Below are 20845 nucleotides of genomic sequence, written 5' to 3'. Positions count from 1 at the left end.
CACAAAAGATCCTATCAGAATCAGAATCGAATCTATTTAAGAAAATGTTTTTTTTATCAGCTTTTACTATTAAATTTGACCTATGATAAATCAATAGATAATGAAAAATAATAATTTTTTTTGCAATTGTTGCTAAGCTACCAAAAAAAAATAACCATGCAACAAAAGAAATTATTAGAAAGAAAATAAAAAGTAGTAGAGCTTATTCTATCGCGAAATAATAATGATAAAATGTAAGAAAAAAATACAAAAAAAATATTAAAGAATGAAAATTTTGTTTTCATTTTTTTGTTTCTTGAGTTCTTAATTTGTAAATCAGAATTTTTCTTAACATCGAGCATTAGATAGTTTTTTCCATAAATTAATTTATTAAATATTAATTGTAAACTTTTTTTACAGACAATGAAGCTACAAAATCTTTATTTTCTTTTCATCTATATTGCCGATTTGAAAATTATTCAAAAAAATTATGTGACTAAATCTGAAATTATCCAAACAAAACAAGAGCGTCAATCGAAATGGTCTCAACGAGTTATGAGGAAAATAAAAAAAGATCCAAAGATTTACCAGATCATGTTGATAATCAATTATGAAAATTTGAAGCATACGAAACTAATTCAAAATGTCCGAGAAAATATGCCGACATTGTATTTCAATGACTCGTATTTTAAACAAGAAATTAGACATCTTGAGAAATGGAATTCTTTGAGAAATCCTCGAGATACAACATTGTTTTTAATTGTCGAATCTGCAGCCAATAACCAAACCCAATGGACAGAAGAGACAATGGCATTTGTTAAAAAATTGTCAACCGTTCGTATTCGACCAAAATGTCTGATTCTTCGCTATTTAACTTCTAATGAAACTACGAATTATGGAAAATTTCTGCAAAAAATGTGGCAGGATTTATTTCTAGACGTCACTATCCTCGATGTGATTAAAGAACGAGCTACAATTCATCAGCTAAATCCATTTATTTCGTACAAAATAAAACCGTTCTTCAGTACAACAAAATTATTTCCTAACAAGCTTCGAAATCTAAACGGATATCCAATAAAAGTCGCATTGTTTAATCGATCACCGTTAGTAAAATTAAAACGTAATTCAACAAATCATCCCGTTGATGTTTCAGGTCCAGATGCAGAAATTGGAAAAATTTTCGCTAAAATATTGAATTACAGACCAGTTATTGTACCATGCAATGTCGAGACGTTTGGCAATTTTTCTTGCAATGCTGATAAATTAACTGGTTTTCTATCTGCAGTTCAACGAAATGAAATTCAGTTCATTGGTGTAACGATTGGAGTAATGAGAGGTTTATGTAAAAATGAAATGATCGAGAATGCAATTTTTGATCTAGATCATTATGTTGCAATAATACCCACATTAAAATCAAAGAATTTGTCTCTTACAATCGGAGATAAATTTTACAATTCAATTCTGTTGACTGTCTTGATTACGATAACCGGATGTATAATTGTGAGAATTTTCAATTTCGACAGAACAATTTGGAATTGGTTGATGATTATTCAAAATATATTTGGAATCTCGATAGACAATCAACCGAGAATATTCAAGGAAAGAATTATATTCGCATGCATCTTGATTGTGAATTTTTATTATTCTTGCAACATTTTGGCATCGTTGACTGATTTTAATCATCGAATTGAAAGAGAGAAGGAAATTAATACCTTGAATGATTTAGTAAAAAGCGATCTACAATTTGGTTCTGAATTTTATATTAGAAAAATTTTGAACGCTGTTATCAATCAAAATGATGTTAATTCTTGGATGAGAAATGGTCGATCATTCAAACATTGGAAATGTATTGAATTTCTACTGGAATATAAGAATGTAACTTGTATTATGGCCTTGTCACAAGCTGTAAGGTTTGCTGAATGTTATAGAAAACAAAATCTTGTAAAATTCGTTCCTGAATTTATTGCCTCTGTAGGAGTTGGATTTCTTGTCGAGCCCGGATCTCCGTATGTTGAGAAATTTGAACAAATTTACAAATCATTGATGGAATTTGCATTATTGGAAAAATGGAAATTAAAAAAATTAACGAACTCAACTAGATACCGACAGCTAAGTATTGGATTGGGGGAGAAAGTACAAGAATTTGATAATGATGATTGGAAGGTAGAATTCTTATTGATTGGACTATTAATTGTTGGTTATTTTGCATCATTTCTTTCATTTATCGTTGAATTGGCTCTTGGAAAATGGAAGCAGAGGCAGAGAAGCCAATAAAATACTTTTTATTAGGTATTACAAGATTATTATAATTTATTTATAATTTTTAAAATTTATTAAACGTTTTTTTAGAGGAAGTAGAAAATTTTATCAATCGCTCCGAGTCTTTTTTTTTTTTTAATTAGACTCGGAGTGATGATTGATTAAATTTTCCATTTTCTTTATTATAATTTATGCGCTCTAAAGAAAGATACATGAGAAGCAAAAAATTATAAGTTATGTTTATGATAAACTTTATTCATAAATTTTTTAAATTTAATTTGTAAAAAAAAATTAATTATGTAAAATCAAAATTAGTTTTTATTGAATATTTTGGACTTAAGCAATTGTTTGCTTTGTCTATTTTCACTTTAATCATAAACAATAATCTATTTTTTGTTTTTCGTATCCCACTTTTCTTTAATTATTTTAATTTAATTTATTAATTTCTAATAATTTAATAAGATCTTATTTTTTGGATCGTTATTCCAAAAATATTCAAAATAATATTATTCAAAAAATTTTTTCTTTGGTATAAAAATCTAAATTTACTTAAAATTAATTTAAAAACTGTTTTCTTTCATTGTTTTTATAAAAGAATCAATGTATTTTATTGTATTTTAAAAATTTCTTGTAAATAATTTATTTATACAATCTTTTTTTTTTTTTAAATTTGCACTATAGGACTTTTTTATGATAAATAATTACGTCTATAATCACCGTCTGGTAATGGAAGTTTCTTTGCACAAACATAATAAGCCTTATCGTTTATTATTATTTCCTTTAAACAAATATCTGCAAAATTATTGATAAATAAATTTCAGTTAATATTTTTTTTTTTTAAAAAGAAAGCAAAATCGTAAAATATATATAAATTTTGATGTTATTATTAATTTTTATTGCTTATAAAACTTTTAAAAATTTTTTTTTAAGTTTTCTATTGAAATTTACCTTTGCCATCTTCATACCAATATTTAAATTCAATACTTGAATATCCAGTACAAATAAAATAGCCAGGCAGATAATTCGCGGGTTCTGTACAAATTCCTAAAAAAAATTGTTTGTTTTTAAAATTTGAATTATAAATTATGAAAACATATTTTATTGATTTAAAATTGTTTTTCTTTTTGAATTTTATTTTATTGTATTTCGCAGTAATATAGTAGGTAATATTATTTTATAATAAAATTTTGTTTTAAAAATTTTTATTTTTGCTTACAATTAGTAAAAATTATTTACTTTTTACTATTGTAATTCATTAGAGAAAATTTATTTTGAAAAAATTATTTTGCTTACTAGCTGCTTCTCTTTCGTCTTCATTAAGTTCAGTGGAACGACTTTCGCAATTATAATAAAAAATTGCAAATATAACTAAAAATGCTATTAAACGCATTTTGTTTTTTTTTATCCAAATGTAATTAAATTTTATTTTTTTTTTGATAATGGAACTATTTATATAGCTTGTAAATTACATTATTCATACAAAAACATGGAATTAAAATAATTGATTAAAATTTGCAATTTAACTACGTATAAATTATTATTTCCTCTATTTTTAAAAATTTAGAGAAAAAATTATTTTTTAAAATTAATTTTTAATGAAAAAGTGTTAAGATATTACGTTTTTTTTTTTTTTTTTTATTTGAACACCTATTTCGTCATTCTAAATAATTCTATTCAATTAAATCAATTTTTCATTGATTTGACACATTTTTTTAAAAAAATTTTTATCATTACACACAAAAAACAATTATAATAGAATCAATTTCTAACAGATGTGATGACGTAATAAAAAAATTTTTTTATAAAAAAAAGAAAATGTTTTCTAATTTTTGAATTTGACAATTGTAGATAATAAATAAAGCTATTTTATGTCACCATTCATATTTTAAATATAATTTATTCAATTGTTGAATAATTTAAATTCAATGACACTCGATAATGATATATATCGCGAATTTTATAATTTTTAATTCATAACGGAAATAGAAAATAATTTCACAAATTTATAAAAAAAAAAAAAAAAAATATTATCACTATTTTTATAGATTAATTAATTTTTCTTTTTGTACATTTTTTAAATTCAAATAAATAATAATTAATATATTTGAAAAATGCGTTTAATTGCTATTTTATTTATTACATTTGTTTTTTTTAACAATTGTCAAAGTTTGGATATTTCTAATTATTTTGAAAATGAAGACGAAGCTGGATGTAAGTCACAAAAAAAAATTGTTTTTAATTTGACAATTAATTAATTTCTCAATATGTATTTAAATATTTATTAAATTTCTAAATTAAAAAAAATTATCATTTATATTTTTTTTTACTTTCGATTAAGTAATAATAAATCATGTAAAAAGATAATATATATCTATACTGCATTATTATAATAAAAAATAAAAAATAAAGTAATAATAAATTTATTAATAACGAATAATAATTATTAAATATCATTATTATTTTTTTTTATTAAATAAAATAATTATTAAATTAATTGAAATTAAATTTATACAAAAATATGGTGGCAACAATAAATTTTTATAGAATATCAATTTTTTTAGATATTTAAATTTAGAATCTTTTGATTTTTTTTTTCAAATAAATATTTAATAAAAAATTAAAAATAAATCAAAATTTCAGTAAATTGTACAAGAGAATTGACTAGATATCCTGGCTATTACGAATGCACTGGTTATGCAAGTGCAATGTTTACTGGTCGTGTTCGATTGGAAATGGGTAGAGGTAATAATAATTATAGAAAAACTATAAATATACCTACATATAATAATTTCAAATTTAAAAAAAATTGTATAATAATTATAATATAATTAAACATAATTAATTAATTAATTAAATTAGTAATTAATAATAATTAATAATTAAATTAGTAATTAATAATAATTAATAATTAATAATAATTAATAATTTAATTAGTATTATTAGTTATTAATGTTATTTAAAATAATTAATTAATTAATATAATTAAATATAATTATTTTAAAAAAAATTTATTTATATTTTTTTATTTAATTTATAGATATTTGTTTGCAAGAATTAGTAACAATTGAAGGTGATACTTATTATAAATGTGCAACAACAGTTCCATTATTTGACGGATTACTTATTCATTAATTAATATAGGAAATTTATTGTAAAATTATTATTATTAAAAATTATAGACCGTGTGAAATAAATATTTAATGTTAATTTCAAAAAATAAAATATTTTCGAATTAATAATTATATTTGTGGTAAATTTATTTTTATTCAGTAAAATTGACAAAAAAAAAAGACGAAGCTGAAGTACACAACGTTTATGATAGACAATTTTTAAAGAAATAATTTTTTAAAATAAAATTTTTTAAATAATTTTTTGCCTAAAAAAAATAGTTTTCTATATAATTTGTTGATTAATGAAAACTACAAGAAATATTTTTTAGGCAAAAAATTATTTTAAAAATTTCATTTTAAAAAATTATTTCTTTAAAAATCGTTTATCATAAACGTTGCGTACTTCAGATTCGTAAAAAAAAGTTCTTTTTTTGTCATACATTCCCATCCTTGCATTTAAATAATTATAAATCGGGTGAAATAAAATAAAGAAATTCAAAAAAGGAATGAATTTTTAATAATAATTATAGATTTAATAAATATTTGCGATAAATATATATATATATGTTTTTTTTTTTAAATTGACAAAGAAAATTTTCATTTTTTTGTCACACATTTCTTATTTTTTGCATTTAAATAATTATAAACCGCGTGAAATAAATATTAAAATATTAATTTCCTATTAATTTTTATTTAATATTAATAAAATTCTAGATTTTTAATAAATATTTGCAGTAAATTTATTTTTAGTAAAATTAAAAAAAAAAATCATTTTTAACCTCTGTTAATATATTATACTTTCCCATCCTTGCATTTGAATAATTATAAACCGCGTGAAATAAATTTATGAATGTTAATTTAATTATTAATAATAGTTCTAGATTTAATAAATATTTTTAGTAAAACTAAGAAAAAAGTTTATTTATTTAGAAAGTTCGTTATTTACCTCAAGAAGACTGAAGATTTTTTATTTACCTCTTATCTGTGTAATACATTCACATTTTTGAATTCGAATAATTAAAAAAAAACTGTTTAAAGTACTTATTAATTTTAAACACTATTTAAACAATGTTTGTTTATTTTCCGATTTTATTGTTTAGTAATTGAAAAAAATGTTCGTTATTTGACAGTTTGTTTAACACATTCCCATCCTTGTATAAAATAAGCCTTAGGGCCAATATACAATTCTCTTTCTTAACAAACTGTCACACTTTAGAGTTTCCTCTTCGTAATTATAAAAAAAAAATTTAACAAATATCCCCGATAATAATTGAGACAAAAAGAATTTAAATTAAAGATTCTGTAAAAATTCTATCTTTTTTTTAATTTAATAAAATAAAATGGAAACAATTTACCATTGATGGATAATTTTCTCTTTTTCATTGTTACACTGTTACCAACAGTTGCCGCACGAATTAGCGGAAAGAATGGCGCCACTGTTTCTATTTTGTTTTGTACAGGAAAATGTTTGTTTAAAGGCCAAAGCAGAATAGATTCTTGAACGGGAACGCAACCGTGAACGGAAACGTAAGAATGAGTGAGAAAAGAATAAAGATATTTGTTATCCTTCTCTTACTCATTCTTACGTTTCCGTTTACGATTGCGTTCCCCTTCAAGAATCTATTCTGCTTAGGCCTTAAGGCCTAAGCAGAATAGATTCTTGAACGGGAACGCAATCGTGAACGGAAACGTAAGAATGGGTGAGAGAAGAATAAAGATATTTGCTATCCTTCTCTTACACATTCTTAAGTTTCCGTTTACGATTGCGTTCCCGTTCAAGAATCTATTCTGCTTAGGCCTTTACACTTTGCTGCTTATTTATAAGCGTTTAATTGTCTTTTTTAAAGTCTACTACTAAAATATTCAAGTTTAATTATAACGAGTGTAGAAAATAATCGATAAGAAAAAGAAAGTAGTGAGTGAAGTGAGCGCGTTACGCACGTGGAATTCATATAACATAACCTATAAAAAAAAAAAACATTCACTTTTAAATCACGTAAATTTTGTTCTGATGTTTTATTTATAGTATTTATTAATTTATATTCGATTTATATATATATATTTAAAATATGTCGCTGTTACTATTTCGTTTAAATGGAATACCAATGAAATTTCATTTGGTCGATTTGTCTAAAGAATTGAATATTCGATATACATCATTAATTGAGGTATTTACAAACTTATTTTAATATTATTTTACGAGATCTTTTATTTTAATACTATTTTTAATATTTTAATATTAATATTTTAATATTAATATTTAATTTGAAGTATATTTTAAATAAATTATTTTCCATTTTTCAATTAATTTTCAGTTAATTATTTTATTTATTTTTTTAATTTATTAAAAACGTATTTTATTGGAATTTTACTGTTAAATTTTACAAGTTTTTTTTTTTTATTATATTATAATGAACAATTATATAATACGATTTAACTTGAAATTAATTTTAATAATAATAATATTATTTATAAATTTTATTTATAAAATATTAATTTTAAATTAATTAATAAGGTTATTTTTATAATTTTTTTCGTAAACTATTTTTTTTTTTTTTTTTTATATACATTCGAATAAAATAAATAAATAATTTTTAGAAAAATGGAGGAGAAATTAGTGTGGAACCTAATGAGAAAATTCGTACCTTTACGTTACCTATTTTTTGCCATAAATATTCATTCATCTTTAATATTGAATACATCGATGATTGTTTGAAAAATAACAAAATTTTAAATATTGATGACTATTAGTAAGTAATATTTTTATGATAACAATTTGAATATTTTATTCTTTATTCATCTATCGAAGTAAATGTTTTATTTGTTTTTTTTTTTTGTTTCTGATTTTAAAGAATATTAAATTATTCTTTATTTATTATATAATAATTATTTAAAATTTTTAATACATTAATTAATAATTCAACAATATTTTATGATTTTTTTTTTTTAATTATAAATATCATAATTTTTGTATTATAATTATTTTATAATTTTTTTCTCAAGCATTGGCGATACTAATGTTTTCGCAGCATGTACTGCAATAATTATGGGAAGAAAAATTTGCACATGGTAAATAATTTATATAAAAAAAAAAAAAAAAAAAAAAAATGATATATACATATTTGATGATTTTTTATAATTTATGTTATATTTTCTAGTCGTAAATGTGGAAATCAACATATAAAAATTGTAAAACAAGGGAATAATTTAAATGAGGTATTTTGATTATTAAATTTTCACTTCATTATTTTTAAAAATTAAATTTTTTACATTTATTATGTTTTATATTTATATAGTATTTTTTTTTGTTTGGTGTTCTAAACATTTTTTTTTTATTTCTAGGCTCCCAAGAAATTAGTGGAAGTTGAGAAAATTGTTTTCAACTCTAAAAATGCGATTAACAATGAAATACAAGTATTTATTACCAATTTACAGAAATATAATTCAATTCAATTTTTTTTTAATATTAAAATTTTAAAATAAGTTTTAATGATTCTATTTTAAAAAAATTAAAAAAGAATTAATTAAATACTAAATTTAGTAATTTTTAGTATTTAATTATAATTTTTTAATTTTAATTTCTAAATTATTTATTAATAATTAATAATAATAATAATAATAAATAAATTCTGGAAAAAACACTGAAACAGAATTTTTTGTTTTCTCTATTATTTTATTAACATTTTTTTCAATTTTTTTTTCTATAAAATTTGTGTTAATAGTTAAATTAATCGTAACCGTTTTTTTCTGTTTTACATTTAAAAAAAAATAATTTGTAACTTATTATTTTTTTTTTTTAGGTTTCTAGCGTAGAAGAAAACATAAGTCGATTTTCTGATGACGAGGAGGTAAAAAATTGAAACTAAATTCTTTTTATTTTTTTCTTGTGATTTTTATTTAAATCCTTTCTCTTTAATCTTCTTTTTAAATTTTTTTTTCCAGTTTGTTTTTCAGTTTTGTAATTTATTTCCCTTTTTAGGTTTCTAGTGTAAAAAAATCGGAAATTATAATTTCTGATGACAATGAGGTAAAAATTAAATTATTTTTTTTTCTTATGATTTTTTCTTAATTACATATTTTATTTTTTGTTCGATTTTTCAAATTTGAAATTAATTAAAAAAATAAACTAAAAAACTTAAAATAAAAAATGTAAATTGAATTATCGTTTTTATAATTAAAATTTATATTATTAAAAATATTTTTTTTATCCTAGTATTAATTGAAATGAAAAAAAAATTTCTTTTTAGGAGGAAAATAGTTTTGAATATAAAATAGAATCGCCAACTATGATTATGGAAACAGAATCGGAATCAGAATCAGAATTCGAGTTTGATGTCAATGAAAGCGAATTAGAATGTAATATTTCTGATTATTCAAATTCAGATGATCCTGATTATAATGTAAAACGTTTGCCAAAGAAACGAAAAACGTATGTTAGAAAATTTATTTATAATTTTAATTTCTAAACTAATAAGGAGGAATAAATTTTAGAAATTTTTTTATATTCTTCATTATAAAAGCAGTTTAACTATTTTTAAAATTAAACCAAATGATAAAAAAAAAATAATAATTTTCAATTTCTTTTCTTTTTGCAGTTTACGTCCTAAAGTGGATAATTTAAAGCGAACAAGATATAATCGATTGCCAATAACAAATGTGAGTAATTTAAATTATTTACACAATATTTATTTTAGATTAATTTTTATTATAAAATTAATTAATAATAAATAAATAAAAAAAATGTTATTAATTATGTATTATATTTCTTTGATTTTTTTTTCCAGATTGTTGATATAAATTTACAAGATACTGAAAATGAACCTTCTACGTCAAAAATTGACAATGACTCCGAGGATGAATCAGAGTTTGTTTTTTCTTTAATAATGTTTTTTTTTTAACAATTTAATAATTTAATTTTAATAATTCTTAACTAAAGAGTAAAATTAAGAAAATATTTTCTAATAATTTTTTATGAAATGTAAATTTAAAAAAAAAAATTTTTTTTGAAACACACAGTGATTCATCTGAACCAACAGTAGATTTAAAAGAATGGGCCAAAAAACATGTTGAAAATGTTGAGAAAGATAAATTTGGATATCCAAAAAAGACTCATATTGGATTCAGTGAAGAGGAAGATTTATTATTAATTGATTTAATCGTTAAAACTAAATCAATATATCGTACCAAGGGTTCATTAATTTGGATTTATATTAAGAATTTAAAGGTATATTCATTTCAAATTCTGCAAATTTTTAATTTTTTTCTTTTCATATTTTATTTTTATATATTTAAATAAAACTAAAAACAATGTAATATAAAATAAAAAAAAAATTTATCTTCTCAATAATATGAACATTAAAATAATAATTATAATTTTCAGATTTTTCCAGAAGATATAACTGATGAAATATTCAAAGATCATTTTAGAGCTAAAATTTTACCTAACATTGAGAAATATAATTTAAATAAAAAAATTGAAGAAAAATTTATCGACTACAGAACTTTTGGAAAGTTGGTTTGCAAAAAGAATTTTATAAAAATTATATATATATATATATATATATATATTAACATTTTTATTTTATTAATTCAATTATTTGTTTTTAGAATCGCTCGTAAATATCCAATGAATGATTTGAAAAAATGGGCATATGAAAAGACGAAAAATTTGAAAAAAGATGAAAATGGATTTCCAGAAGGCGAAAGTTTATCATTTGAAAAGTGGGAGAAAAGAATGATTATCGATTTTTTGATTAGAATAAATCCAGCTTCTAATTTTAGTATTTTGTTGTGGGACATAGCTTGTATGCTTCGTGTAAGTTTTTGAAAATTTTTCCTTTTTTTCTTATACTTTTAATTTTCTTTTTTTTTTTTTTTTTTTTAAATTATTTTTTAAAGTAAAAATGATTTTGAACCTTGAAAAGGTCGTTGATTTTTTTTTTTTCTTCAAAAAATTACTTGATACTGTGTTATTTCTTTAATTTTCATCAATTTTATTTTTTTTTAAGCTCTTTCCAGTTCATCGAACAAAAGAATCTATTCAAAATGAATTGAAATTTAATATTTTGCCGAAAATTGAATCATTTGATTTAGCTGCGGGAGCGGAGGCTATATTTCTACGATTAAAAAAGACAGCAAGGTGTGTTTTATATTTCTTTTTTAATAGTAAAATAATTAAAAAAAAATGTTGAAAATTAAATTTACTATAAATTTCTTTTTTTTTTTTCTTTTTTGTAGATTTAATTTGTCGATATCGAGTGATCTTAGAAACTGGGCCGAGGAACAAACAAAAGATATGGAAAAAGATCATCTTGGTTATCCACTAGCACACAATAAATTTATACAAAAATGGGAAAAGGAGATGATGTTGAAATATTTATTAAAAATCGATAATATCCCACAGGCTTGTATGCCGACAACGTGGTCTCGTGCTGTTAATTTAAAAGTAATTTTTATATTATTAAATCTGTTTGCTTTTCTCTTTTTTTTTAATACTAATGAGGCTAAAAATATTTATTTTTGCAGCTATTTCCATTAATAAGAAGAGAAGATGGTTTGAGAAGTATTATGAGAACAGAAATTCTTCCTGATATTGAAAAATTCAATATGCCAATGGAAAAGAAAGAAGAATTTATTAAATTAAGAAAAAGTATACGGTATCTAAATATTATTTTCTACTTTAATTCCTAATTTTTTTTTGTTTTATTTTCATATTTTATCTCAATTATTTATATATTTAAATTTACTGTTTTTTTTTTCGCAGTACATTTTGGATTCCTACGGAAAATATGAAAATATGGGCGGAAAATATTTCAAAAGATAGAAAAAAGGACAAATATGGATATCCAATATCGAGGTCTAGAAAAATTGAAAAATGGGAACAATATCTTATTATTGATTTTCTTGTAAAATTTAATTTAATTCATAAATGCAAACAAAAATTAGTCTGGAAGTTGGCGTACAATTTAAAAGTATGTAGTTACAAAAAATTTATCACAAAAAGAACATTTTTTTTTTCAATCAAAAATTTTTTATCTTCTTTCTAATTTATTATATTTTAATAATTTAATATGTTTTTTTTTTATTATTATTATTATTATAGATTTTTCCAAAAGAAAGAACAGTTTATAATTTATCGTTTGAAGTACGTAACATTATGTTGCCAATTATTGAAACTTTTGATATTCCCAATGAAGTAAAAGTTGAATTTTTAAAAGTGCGAAATCCTAAAGGGTAATTGATTTTTAATTTTGCGTTTTTTTTTTTTATTATAAAATGATATGAAAATAATTTTTGGTTTTTTTTTTTTTCATTTTATACAGAACTGTTGAAGGATTTTTAGAACCCACGGAACATTTAAAAAAATGGGCAAAAAATGTAACTAAAAACTTGGATAAGGACTCTGATGGATATCCAATTCAACAATCAATGAGGTCCATGTCAAATATTGAAAAAAAAATTTGTGTTGACTTTCTCGTGGAATCAGAGAGAATCCATTTGAGCTTGTCTCATACAACGTGGGAGCTTGCATTTGTTTTAAAAGTATAATATAATTTTAAAATACTTTAAATTACTATTTAAATATATAAATTTTAATTCGTATATATATATATATATTTTTTTTATTTATATATAAATTTTTTTAAAGACTATTTAATTTAAAAAAAAAAAAAAACTTAATTCTCGTTTATATTTTTTTGTTTATTTATTTTCTATTTTGCAGTTACTTCCTAAATGCCGATCAACTAGAAATATGCGCACGATATTTAAAAGATGTATTTTACCTTCTATCAAGCAATATAATTTACCGCGACATATTGAAGAAGAATTTTTAAAACTTACAAAAAATAAGAAAAGTAGAAAAAAAAAATCTCGTCCATAATACAGGTAAATTTTTAATCCTTCTATTAAAATACAATGTGTGTTTTATTTTTAATTATTCAATTTTTAAAGATATTTATAAAAGACCTTTTTTTTATTTTTTTATAAAAAAAAGATAATTTTTAATTATCGTTTTTGTATTTTTTCTTTTTTAGTATTTAATTAGTTTTTTTTTGTTTTTAATTTTTTTTTTTCTCTTTTATTTTTCTTTTAATAAAAATTCTAAATTCGCAAAATTGTCTTTTTTTTCTTTTAGGTACTGATCAACAAATTTGAATGAATATAATTCAAATATATTTATTAAAAGAAATGTTTTTCAAAATCGTGAGTAAAATATAATTTATCGTAATGTATTAATAAAAATTTTGTAATACTGAAAAAAAAGAGGAAAAAAAATTTATTTTCAAAAAAAAAAAAAAAAAAGGCAAAATTCTATGTGAAATCACGTTGAATATTTATGTTTGTAAAAATAATTTTTTTGTATTAATTAAAAAGAAGATTTTTTTATTTTCTTAAACATTGATTTTTTTTCTCTCCTTTTATTATGTCATTTGTTTTGTTTTTTTTTTAAATATCTAATTAAATTTTTACAATTTTTACAGAAAAAATTAGTATTTTACAATTAAATTATTTTCAAAATTTACAATTTTTTGGAAATTACAAAATTTTTTTTATTTATTTTACTTAATAAGTTTAGAAAAATTTAGAAAAATTCAAATTATGAATTTTTTTTTCAATTTAACATCAGGCGGATTTTTAAAAAATTAACCAATATAAAAAAAAAATTTAACAAATATCCCGATAATAATTCAGACAAAAAGAATTTAAATTATTAAGATTCTGTAAAAATTCTATCTTTTTTAATTTAATAAAATAAAATGGAAACAATTTACCATTGGTAGATAATTTTCTCTTTTTCATTGTTACACTGTTACCAACAGTTGTCGCACGAATTAGCGGAAAGAATGGCGCCACTGTTTCTATTTTGTTTTGTACAGGAAAATGTTTGTTTACACTTTGCTGCTTATTTATAAGCGTTTAATTGTCTTTTTTAAAGTCAACTACTAAAATAATTAAGTTTAATTATAACGAGTGTAGAAAATAATCGATAAGAAAAAGAAAGTAGTGAGTGAAGTGAGCGCGTTACGCGCGTGGAATTCATATAACATAACCTATAAAAAAAAAAAAACATTCACTTTTAAATCACGTAAATTTTGTTCTGATGTTTTATTTATAGTATTTATTAATTTATATTCGATTTATATATATATATATATTTAAAATATGTCGCTGTTACTATTTCGTTTAAATGGAATGCCAATGAAATTTCATTTGGTCGATTTGTCTAAAGAATTGAACATTCGATATACATCATTAATTGAGGTATTTACAAACTTATTTTAATATTATTTTACGAGATCTTTTATTTTAATACTATTTTTAATATTTTAATATTAATATTTAATTTTAAGTGTATTTTAAATAAATTATTTTCCATTTTTCAATTAATTTTCTGTTAATTATTTTATTTATTTTTTTAATAAAGAATGTATTTTATTGAAACTTTACTGTTAAATTTTACAAGTTTTTTTTTTATTATATTATAATGAACAATTATATACAACGATTTAACTTGAAATTAATTTTAATAATAATAATATTATTTATAAATTTTATTTATAAAATATTAATTTTAAATTAATTAATAAGGTTATTTTTATAATTTTTTTTCGTAAACTATTTTTTTTTTTTTTTTTATATACATTCGAATAAAATAAATAAATAATTTTTAGAAAAATGGAGGAGAAATTAGTGTGGAACCTAATGAGAAAATTCGTACCTTTACGTTACCTATTTTTTGCCATAAATATTCATTCATCTTTAATATTGAATACATCGATGATTGTTTGAAAAATAACAAAATTTTAAATATTGATGACTATTAGTAAGTATTATTTTTATGATAACAATTTAAATATTTTATTCTTTATTCATCTATCGAAGTAAATGTTTTATTATTTTTTTTTGTTTCTGATTTTAAAGAATATTAAATTATTCTTTATTTATTATATAATAATTATTTAAAATTTTTAATACATTAATTAATAATTCAACAATATTTTATGATTTTTTTTTTAATTATAAATATCATAATTTTTGTATTATAATTATTTTATAATTTTTTTCTCCCCCAAGCATTGGCGATACTAATGTTTTCGCTGCATGTACAGCAATAATTATGGGAAGAAAAATTTGCACATGGTAAATAATTTATAAATAAAAAAGAAAAAAATGATAAATACATATTTGATGATTTTTTATAATTTATGTTATATTTTCTAGTCGTAAATGTGGAAATCAACATATAGAAATTGTAAAACAAGGGAATAATTTAAATGAGGTATTTTCACTGGATTATTTTTAAAAATTAAATTTTTTACATTTATTATGTTTTTTATTTATATAGTATTTTTTTTTGTTTGGTGTTCTAAACATTTTTTTTTATTTCTAGGCTCCCAAGAAATTAGTGGAAGTTGAGAAAATTGTTTTCAACTCTAAAAATGCGATTAACAATGAAATACAAGTATTTATTACCAATTTACAGAAATACAATTCAATTCATTTTTTTTTTTCTAATATTAGAATTTTAAAATAAGTTTTAATGATTTTATTTTAAAAAAATTAAAAAAGAAGTAATTAAATACTAAATTTAGTAATTTTTAGTATTTAATTATAATTTTTTAATTTTAATTTCTTAATTATTTATTAATAATTAATAATAATAATAATAATAATAATAATAATAATAATAATAATAATAATAAATAAATTCTGGAAAAAACACTGAAACAGAATTTTTTGTTTTCTCTATTATTTTATTAACATTTTTTTCAATTTTTTTTCTATAAAATTTGTGTTAATAGTTAAATTAATCGTAACCGTTTTTTTCTGTTTTACACTAAAAAAAAAAAAATAATTTGTAATTTATTATTTCTTTTTAGGTTTCTAGCGTAGAAGAAAACATAAGTCGATTTTCTGATGACGAGGAGGTAAAAAATTGAAACTAAATTCTTTTTATTTTTTTCTTGTGATTTTTATTTAAATCCTTTCTTTTTAATCTTCTTTTAAAATTTTTTTTTTCTAGTTTGTTTTTCAGTTTTGTAATTTATTTCCCTTTTTAGGTTTCTAATATAACAAAATCGGAAATTTTAAATTCTGATAACAATGAGGTAAAAATTAAATTATTTTTTTTTCTTATGATTTTTTATTAATTACGTATTTTATTTTTTGTTCGCTCTTTTAAATTTGAAATTAATTAAAAAAATAAACTAAAAAACTTAAAATAAAAAATGTAAATTGAATTATCATTTTTATAATTAAAATTTATATTATTAAAAATATTTTTTTTTATCCTAGTATTATTAATTGAAATGGAAAAAAAAAATTTCTTTTTTAGGAGGAAAATAGTTTTGAATATAAAATAGAATCGCCAACTATGATTATGGAAACAGAATCGGAATCAGAATCAGAATTCGAGTTTGATGTCAATGAAAGCGAATCAGAATGTAATATTTCTGATTATTCAAATTCAGATGATCCTGATTATAATGTAAAACGTTTGCCAAGGAAACGAAAAACGTATGTTAGAAAATTTATTTATAATTTTAATTTCTAAACTAATAAGAAGGAATAAATTTTAGAAATTTTTTTATATTCTTCATTATAAAAGCAGTTTAACTATTTTTAAAATTAAACCAAATGATAAAAAAAAAAAAATAATTTTCAATTTCTTTTCTTTTTGCAGTTTAAGTCCTAAAGTGGATAATTTAAAACGAACAAGATATAATCGATTGCCAATAACAAATGTGAGTAATTTAAATTATTTACACAATATTTATTTTAGATTAATTTTTATTATAAAATTAATTAATAATAAATAAATAAAAAAAAATGTTATTAATTATGTATTATATTTCTTTGATTTTTTTTTCCAGATTGTTGATATAAATTTACAAGATACTGAAAATGAACCTTCTACGTCAAAAATTGACAATGACTCCGAGGATGAATCAGAGTTTGTTTTTTCTTTAATAATGTTTTTTTTAATAATTTAATAATTTAATTTTAATAATTCTTAACTAAAGAGTAAAATTAAGAAAATATTTTCTAATAATTTTTTATGAAATGTAAATTTAAAAAAAAAAAATATTGAAACACACAGGGATTCATCTGAACCAACAGTAGATTTAGAAGAATGGGCCAAAAAACATGTTGAAAATGTTGAGAAAGATAAATTCGGATATCCAAAAAAGACTCATATTGGATTCAGTGAAGAGGAAAATTTATTATTAATTGATTTAATCGTTAAAACTAAATCAATATATCGTTGCAAGGGTAGAATAATTTGGATTTATATTAGGAATTTAAAGGTATATTCATTTCAAATTCTGCAAATTTTTAATTTTTTTCTTTTCATATTTTATTTTTATATATTTAAATAAAAATAAAAACAATGCAATATAAAATAAAAAAAAAAATTTATCTTCTCAATAATATGAACATTAAAATAATAATTATAATTTTCAGATTTTTCCAGAAGATAAAACTGATGAAATAATCAAAGAACATTTTAAAGTTAAAATTTTACCTAACATTGAGAAATATAATTTAAATAAAAAAATTGAAGAAAAATTTATCAACTACAGAACTTTTGGAAAGTTGGTTTGCAAAAAGAATTTTATAAAAATTATATATATATATATATATTAACATTTTTATTTTATTAATTCAATTATTTGTTTTTAGAATCGCTCGTAAATATCCAATGAATGATTTGAAAAAATGGGCATATGAAAAAACGAAAAATTTGAAAAAAGATGAAAATGGATTTCCAGAAGGCGAAAGTTTATCATTTGAAAAGTGGGAGAAAAGAATGATTATCGATTTTTTGATTAGAATAAATCCAGCTTCTAATTTTAGTATTTTGTTGTGGGACATGGCTTGTATGCTTCGTGTAAGTTTTTGAAAATTTTTCCCTTTTTTTCTTATACTTTTAATTTTCTTTTTTTTGATTATTTTTTAAAGAAAAAATGATTTTGACCCTTGAATAGGTCGTTGAATTTTGTTTTTTCTTCAAAAAAATTACTCTATACTGTGTTATTTCTTTAATTTTCATCAATTTTTCTTTTTTTTTAAGCTCTTTCCAGTTCATCGAACAAAAGAATCTATTCAAAATGAATTGAAATTTAATATTTTGCCGAAAATTGAATCATTTGATTTAGCTGCGGGATCGGAGGCTATATTTCTACGATTAAAAAAGACAGCAAGGTGTGTTTTATATTTCTTTTTTAATAGTAAAATAAAAAAAAAATTAAAATTAAATTTACTATAAATTTCTTTTTTTTTTCTTTTTGGTAGATTTAAATTGTCGATACCCAGTAATCTTAGAAACTGGGCCGAGGAACAAACAAAAGATATGGAAAAAGATCATCTTGGTTATCCACTAGCACACAATAAATTTATACAAAAATGGGAAAAGGAGATGATGTTGAAATATTTATTAAAAATCGATAATATCCCACAGGCTTGTATGCCGACAACGTGGTCTCGTGCTGTTAATTTAAAAGTAATTTTTATATTATTAAATCTGTTTGCTTTTCTCTTTTTTTTTTAATACTAATGAGGCTAAAAATATTTATTTTTGCAGCTATTTCCATTAATAAGAAGAGAAGATGGTTTGAGACATATTATGAGAACAGAAATTCTTCCTGATATTGAAAAATTCAATATGCCAATGGAAAAGAAAGAAGAATTTATTAAATTAAGAAAAAGTATACGGTATCTAAATATTATTTTCTACTTTAATTCCTAATTTTTTTTTGTTTTATTTTCATATTTTATCTCAATTATTTATATATTTAAATTTACTGTTTTTTTTTTTCGCAGTACGTTTTGGATTCCTACGGAAAATATGAAAATATGGGCGGAAAATATTTCAAAAGATAGAAAAAAGGACAAATATGGATATCCAATATCGAGGTCTAAAAAAATTGAAAAATGGGAACAATATCTTATTATTGATTTTCTTGTAAAATTTAATTTCATTCATAAATGCAAACAAAAATTAGTCTGGAAGTTGGCGTACAATTTAAAAGTATGTACATAGTTACAAAAAATTTATCACAAAAAGCACATTTTTTTTTCAATCAAAAAATTTTTATCTTCTTTTTAATTTATTATATTTTAATAATTTAATGTTTTTTTATTATTATTATTATTATAGATTTTTCCAAAAAAAAGAACAACTAATACTTTATGGTTTGAAGTACGTAACACTCTGTTGCCAATTATTGAAACTTTTGATATTCCCAATGATGTAAAAGTTGAATTTTTAAAAGTGCGAAATACTGAAGGGTAATTGATTTTTAATTTTTTGTTTTTTTTTTTATTATAAAATGATATGAAAATAATTTTTGGTTTTTTTTTTTTCATTTTATACAGAACTGTTGAAGGATTTTTAGAACCCACGGAACATTTAAAAAAATGGGCAAAAAATGTAACTAAAAACTTGGATAAGGACTCTGATGGATATCCAATTCAACAATCAATGAGGTCCATGTCAAATATTGAAAAAAAAATTTGTGTTGACTTTCTCGTGGAATCAGAGAGAATCCATTTGAGCTTGTCTCATACAACGTGGGAGCTTGCATTTGTTTTAAAAGTATAATATAATTTTAAAATACTTTAAATTACTATTTAAATATATAAATTTTAATTCGTATATATATATATTTTTTTTTATTTATATATAAATTTTTTTAAAGACTATTTAATTAAAAAAAAAAAAAAAACTTAATTCTCGTTTATATTTTTTTGTTTATTTATTTTCTATTTTGCAGTTACTTCCTAAATGCCGATCAACTAGAAATATGCGCACGATATTTAAAAGATGTATTTTACCTTCTATCAAGCAATATAATTTACCGCGACATATTGAAGAAGAATTTTTAAAACTTACAAAAAACAAGAAAAGTAGGAAAAAAAATCTCGTCCATAATACAGGTAAATTTTTAATCCTTCTATTAAAATAAAATGTGTTTATTTTTTTTAATTATTCAATTTTTAAAGATATTTATTATAAAAGACCTTTTTTTTATTTTTTATAAAAAAAAAATAATTTTTAATTATCGTTTTTGTATTTTTTCTTTTTTAGTATTTAATTAGTTTTTTTTTGTTTTTAATTTTTTTTTTTCTCTTTTATTTTTCATTTAGTAAAAATTCTAAATTCGCAAAATTGTCTTTTTTTTTAGGTATTGATCAACAAATTTGAATGAATATAATTCAAATATATTTATTAAAAGAAATGTTTTTCAAAATCGTGAGTAAAATATAATTTATCGTAATGTATTAATAAAAATTTTGTAATACTGAAAAAAAAGGGGAAAAAAAATTTATTTTCAAAAAAAAAAAAAAGGCAAAATTCTATGTGAAATCACGTTGAATATTTATGTTTGTAAAAATAATTTTTTTGTATTAATTAAAAAGAAGATTTTTTTACTTTTTTAAACATTGATTTTTTTCTCTCCTTTTATTATGTCATTTTTTTTTTTTTTATA

General features: G+C 20.4%; 2 protein-coding genes across 23 annotated transcripts in view; one reads left to right on the top strand and one right to left on the bottom strand.

The window, feature by feature from the left end:
- The window catches only part of LOC127281213 (cartilage oligomeric matrix protein-like), a 49361-nt gene extending 42946 nt beyond the window's left edge, over positions 1-6415 (bottom strand). Inside the window, exon 1 of the mRNA XM_051304817.1 lies at positions 6295-6415. The gene's annotated coding sequence lies outside the window, so the exon portion shown is untranslated. The remainder of the gene's footprint in view (positions 1-6294) is intronic.
- Positions 6416-7109: 694 nt separating this feature from the next.
- LOC127281159 (uncharacterized) lies at positions 7110-20768 on the top strand. Of its 22 annotated transcripts, none has more exons than XM_051304720.1 (21): positions 7110-7516; positions 7947-8098; positions 8352-8417; positions 8507-8564; positions 8691-8762; positions 9149-9196; positions 9328-9375; positions 9596-9777; positions 9944-10004; positions 10133-10212; positions 10365-10572; positions 10729-10859; positions 10956-11163; positions 11357-11487; positions 11586-11793; positions 11874-12004; positions 12112-12319; positions 12451-12581; positions 12671-12890; positions 13072-13235; positions 20540-20768. In XM_051304720.1, exons 1-20 carry the CDS (start codon positions 7418-7420, stop codon positions 13228-13230), a joined length of 2601 nt encoding a protein of 866 aa, XP_051160677.1. In that variant the 5' UTR covers positions 7110-7417; the 3' UTR covers positions 13231-13235; positions 20540-20768. The 22 variants fall into 22 exon arrangements, with proteins under 22 accessions (XP_051160677.1, XP_051160670.1, XP_051160671.1 ...); XM_051304713.1 differs by lacking the exon at positions 13072-13235 and adding an exon at positions 20129-20291 and having other exon boundaries at positions 20540-20767; XM_051304714.1 differs by lacking the exons at positions 12671-12890; positions 13072-13235 and adding exons at positions 19731-19950; positions 20129-20291 and having other exon boundaries at positions 20540-20766.
- Positions 20769-20845: the final 77 nt, after the last annotated feature.

The sequence above is a fragment of the Leptopilina boulardi genome, unplaced genomic scaffold, assembly GCF_019393585.1.
Source record: "Leptopilina boulardi isolate dan_hultmark-lab unplaced genomic scaffold, ZJU_Lbou_2.1 LbouV2_266, whole genome shotgun sequence".
NCBI lineage: Eukaryota > Metazoa > Arthropoda > Insecta > Hymenoptera > Figitidae > Leptopilina > Leptopilina boulardi.
The sequence above is the reverse complement of the archived record's forward strand: the minus strand, read 5'-3'. Positions and strand labels throughout refer to the sequence as shown.

Excerpts from the sequence above, each read along its gene's own strand:
- LOC127281159 (XM_051304713.1), top strand. The coding sequence starts at position 7,418 with ATGTCGCTGTTACTATTTCGTTTAAATGGAATACCAATGAAATTTCAT. Across the intron at positions 8,418-8,506 it reads GGAAGAAAAATTTGCACATG|TCGTAAATGTGGAAATCAAC; the intron begins GTAAATAATTTA and ends TATATTTTCTAG. Across the intron at positions 9,376-9,595 it reads TAATTTCTGATGACAATGAG|GAGGAAAATAGTTTTGAATA; the intron begins GTAAAAATTAAA and ends ATTTCTTTTTAG.